Here is a 5,000-nt window from a genome sequence, read left to right on the forward strand (position 1 = left end):
GAGGCCTATGTCAGGAGAAAGGATAGAGTGGAGGATGAATCTGTTCTCTGACCTCCAATAGTGGAACTCCACCCACCTACTTCCGGTCAATGTAAATATATGTAAATGACGATGCTTATCAAAATAAGAGCCGACGTTCAACTTTATTTAGCACTTAAACATGGTAAATAGAGATCAATGACCCTATGAAACAACATGCAAATTATTTGAACAAATATATATATCAATGATCACCATATAATATTTGGTATAGTATTACCCCAGAAGAATTTGTAATTGTTCTTATATCCTGATGAAATAGTATTGACCCAGAATAATGGAATATGGAAGCAACACTTGCAGATCACGTGAGTTTGAGTCTAAAACGTGTTTACTGTCTTTATCCAGACAGCTGCTGATAGGTTAGGGTTAGAGTAAATAGACAACAACATTTACGAAAACAACTCATCTGAAAGTGTTGTTGAATCTTCTCTGAAAAATATTTCTGTAGGTTACAGTCCAGTTTATACAAATATAATGTGTCAAATTACATATCATTTTACCAATAGGCCTATGTGCATTTTAAAGATTACTTGTTATATGTGTATATATATATATATATATATATATATATATATATATATATATATATATATATATATATATATATATATATGTTATATGCATTCTGTTTGGTAATGTGTCCCTACTTCAGCAAAAAACAAGAACAATTTAATTGTCACTTCATTCATGTTTTAACTCGCGCTTTTATTTTGAAGCCGGGTGATGAGACCGGAAGTCTTAATGGAGCTTGATGGAGCTCAGAGGACAGATGGAGAAAGATGAGAACCGGATCTGCCGCGAGCTGGAGGAGCGTCTGCTCCCGGGAGTGATGCTTGGATTCTCTCACCCTAACAACAACCGGAGAGTGCACGAGCGTCGCTAGGGAGGGGTCCCGTGACCAGCCGGTAGCAGCGCGCGGATGGAGCCCGGTGGTTCCTGTCGTCTCGCGGATGAGATGGCGACTGTGGTCGACGTCTCCCAGACCCAGACAGCATCCTCCTCGCGGAACATCGCCGTGGAGCGGAGGAACCTCGTGACCGTCTGCAGGTGAGACACCGGGGTGTTACCGGGGAGGCGCGAGGAGGCTACCACTTTTATCTATATCATTTTTTATTCATTGTCTTATTATTATGTTGTTAAATGTTTATCTATTTATTTTCTCTATATATGTATCTATTCTTGCCATTTTTCTTTTTCATTTTTTCTTACTATCCTCCCTTTTCTGTATTTTTTGATACTGTATAAAGCACTTTGAATTGCCCCAGTTGTATGAAATGTGTTATACAAATAAACTTAGCGTGAGGAAAAATGCTCTGATCCGCTTTGTGTTTGTGTTTGTTTTAATCTCGACTGCCGACCTGTTTTCCTGTATTTACTAACATGCATGTAGTCATGTAAAGATAACCCGAACCTTCCCTTCAGCACCGCGAGGCGTCATCATGAACACTACTGACGTCATCCTTATCATGCACTAATGCTTGTGACAGAAACACTCTTATGTCCTGAATGAACCTCCCCTGCCCTTCCTAATGATGATGTTGATAGTAATAATAATAATAATAATAATAATAATAATAATAGAGAGAGGAGAGGAGGAGGGGAGAGAAGGGGATGGGAGGCGAGGAGAAGAGAGGACAGGAGGGGAGGGGAGGCCTCTGACCACCGTCACCGTAGTGTGTGTGTGTGTGTGTGTGTGTGTGTGTGTGTGTGTGTGTGTGTGCGTGTGGCAGTAGCATGCTGAAGGAGGTATTGTTTTCCTCAGAACAATGGACAGTGACATCACTGGCTTCTCTGGGTTGGAAAACGCTCTGTGTGTGTGTGTGTGTGTGTGTGTGTGTGTGCCTCTGTACTCTATCTACATGATCAATAAACGTTGATTTGATTTGGTTTAGTTTGGTTAGGATAACCCTAACCCTCCCCTTCCCCTGCAATCCATTCAATCCCTGGGTCTGTTACTGTTGACCCCGCCCCTCTCATGTCCTGATAGGTTCTCAGTGAAGTCGCTATTGGAGAAGCACACATCTGAGCCAATCGACGACTCGTCTGAAGAGTTCATCAACTTTGCTGCTGTCCTGGAGCAAATCCTCAGTCACCGCTTCAAAGGTACCAATCTGACCACCCCTAACCTGACCACACCCCCTAACCCTAACCTGACCACACCCCCTAACCCTAACCTGACCACACCCCCTAACCCTAACCTGACCACACCCCCTAACCCTAACCTGACCACACCCCCTAACCCTAACCTGACCACACCCCCTAACCCTAACCTGACCACACTCCCTAACCCTAACCTGACCACAGTAACCCTAACCTGACCACAGTAACCCTAACCTGACCACAGTAACCCTAACCTGACCACAGTAACCCTAACCTGACCACAGTAACCCTAACCTGACCACACCCCCTTACCCTAACCTGACCACAGTAACCCTAACCTGACCACCCCCCCTTACCCTAACCTGACCACAGTAACCCTAACCTGACCACCCCCCCTAACCCTAACCTGACCACCCCCCCTAACCCTAACCTGACCACACCCCCTAACCCTAACCTGACCACAGTAACCCTAACCTGACCACCCCCCCTAACCCTAACCTGACCACACCCCCTAACCCTAACCTGACCACAGTAACCCTAACCTGACCGCACCCCCTTACCCTAACCTGACCACAGTAACCCTAACCTGACCGCACTCCCTAACCCTAACCTGACCACAGTAACCCTAACCTGACCAACCCCCCCTTACCCTAACCTGACCACCCCCCCTAACCCTAACCTGACCACCCCCCTAACCCTAACCTGACCACACCCCCTAACACTAACCTGACCACCCCCCCTAACCCTAACCTGACCACACCTAACCCTAACCTGACCACAGTAACCCTAACCTGACCACACCTAACCCTAACCTGACCACACCCCCTAACCCTAACCTGACCACAGTAACCCTAACCTGACCACCCCCCCTAACTCTAACCTGACCACACCTTAACCCTACCCTGACCACACCTAACCCTAACCCTGTGTGTGTGTGTGTGTGTGTGTGTGTGTAGGTGGCAGCTGGTATGATGGACAGCGTAGCTTCTCCTAACCCTAACCCTGTGTGTGTGTGTGTGTGTGTGTGTGTGTGTGTGTGTGTGTGTGTGTGTGTGTGTGTGTGTGTGTAGGTGGCAACTGGTATGATGGAGAGCGCAGCTTCTGGGACTTCATCCGTGTCTCCTGCAGTAAGGTTCAGAACAGCTGCATCAGCAGCATCAGCAGCATGGACCTCAGGAGCTCCCGTGCCAAGGCAAGACCCCTGACCCTTGACCCCTACCCCTAAACCTGACCCCTAAATCTGACCCCTAACCCTGACCCCTAAACCTGACCCCTAAACCTGACCCTGAACCTGACCCCTGACCCTAAACCTGACCTGACCTTAACCCTAAACCTGACCTTACCCCTGACCCTAAACCTGACACTCATCCCTGACCCATGACCTTGACCCCTAACCCCTAAGATAAAATCAGTGTAGGGTTTGTATTTGTTTTTTTTCTATTTATAGGATCACTAATTGTATAATGGATGATACCATTTTTATGATTGTAAACTACTGCCTGTATACCAAACCTGTCCTGCTGATTGTCCTGCCAATGTCTTTACTTGTCCTTTATCTCTCTACCTTTCTACATCTTTTAACATCAAACGACCACAATGGAAATAAGCCTCTGGCTTTCTTGTGTTATCCGATTTTTTTTCCTGTCTTTTATATGGGTATAAAGGCTCCTTTGGAGCTGATTACTGTATACCCCATTTAAAAAATGTGTCAAATAAATTCATTCATTCATTCACCCTAACCTTGTTTGTGCGTGTGTGTGTGTGTGTGTGTGCAGGGTCGGGCCTGGGTCAGAGTGGCCCTGATGGAGAAGCGTCTGTCGGAATACGTTGCCACAGCGCTGAGAGACGGTCACACAACCAGGTGAGCCTGCACAGGAAATGACATCACACAGCCTGCACAGGAAATGACATCATACAGCCTGCACAGGAAATCAGAATCAGATAATCAGAATCAGAAATCTTTACCGTCATTGCACAGTAACAGTACAACAAAATGTGTTATGCATGATCACCTAAAAAACGAGCATACGCACATTACCACACCACAACATTCATGTACCGCATACACCCATATATTTCACAATAAGAATTAGTTAAAAGGAAGTATAAAAAGCGGCATTGAGGAACATCAGAGCATCAGTATCACAGCAGAATATTGCACATCGGTAGCCAAAGTCATATTGCCCTTGAGGTCCTGGGTATTATGATGAAGCGGATGTGGTGGCAATAGGGGGGGAGTGTTTATTTAGTTGGGTGATGGCTCTCGGAAAGAAGCTGTTCTGCATCCTCGAGGTGCGGGCTTAGAAGGCCCTGTATCGCCTACCAGATGGTAGCAGAGAGGAGAGGGGATGAGAGGTGATGAGAGGGGTGGGTTTCATCCTTCAGGATGCTGCTCGCTCTGCGGAGGCAAAGCGTCCTGAAGATGTCATCCAGTGTGGGAAATTACATCATACAGCCTGCACAGGAGATTACATCATACAGCCTTGCACATTAAATGACGTCATACAACCACACCCCCCCTCAGGAGGTTCTACGCTGAAGGAGCCGTCATGTTGAGGGAGGAGTCCACCGTCCTAACAGGCCTGCTGATTGGTCTAGGAGCTGTAGACTTCAGGTGAGCCTACTCTCTCTGATTGGTCGAGAGTTCAGGTCAGTCTCCTCTGTGATTGGTGACATCATATTCTAGGCCTGTATTCCACCAGCAGACAGAACTCTATGGTCCTCTCTCTGATTATGACTTCCTCTCTCTGATGATGACTTCCTCTCCATGATGATGACTTCCTGTCTCTGATGATGACTTCCTGTTCCAGTTTCTGTCTGAAAGGGGAGGAGCTTGATGGAACGTCTTCAGCTGTGAT

The 5,000-nt window shown here is 46.5% G+C and overlaps 1 protein-coding gene across 1 annotated transcript in view; it reads left to right on the top strand.

The window, feature by feature from the left end:
• Positions 1-997: 997 nt before the first annotated feature.
• Positions 998-5,000, top strand: part of LOC308167869 (RUN domain-containing protein 3A-like) — a gene marked incomplete at both ends in the record, with an annotated part of 6,389 nt that continues 2,386 nt past the window's right edge. The window contains 6 exons of the mRNA XM_080542347.1: positions 998-1,089; positions 2,030-2,145; positions 3,213-3,334; positions 3,918-4,003; positions 4,667-4,756; positions 4,953-5,000. The exon at positions 4,953-5,000 is cut by the window's right edge and continues 33 nt beyond it. Coding sequence (XP_080398473.1) covers positions 998-1,089; positions 2,030-2,145; positions 3,213-3,334; positions 3,918-4,003; positions 4,667-4,756; positions 4,953-5,000 — 554 coding nt within the window. The remainder of the gene's footprint in view (positions 1,090-2,029; positions 2,146-3,212; positions 3,335-3,917; positions 4,004-4,666; positions 4,757-4,952) is intronic.

The sequence above is a fragment of the Nansenia antarctica genome (genome assembly GCF_963989245.1).
Source record: "Nansenia antarctica genome assembly, chromosome: 11".
NCBI classification, from domain to species: domain Eukaryota; kingdom Metazoa; phylum Chordata; class Actinopteri; order Argentiniformes; family Microstomatidae; genus Nansenia; species Nansenia antarctica.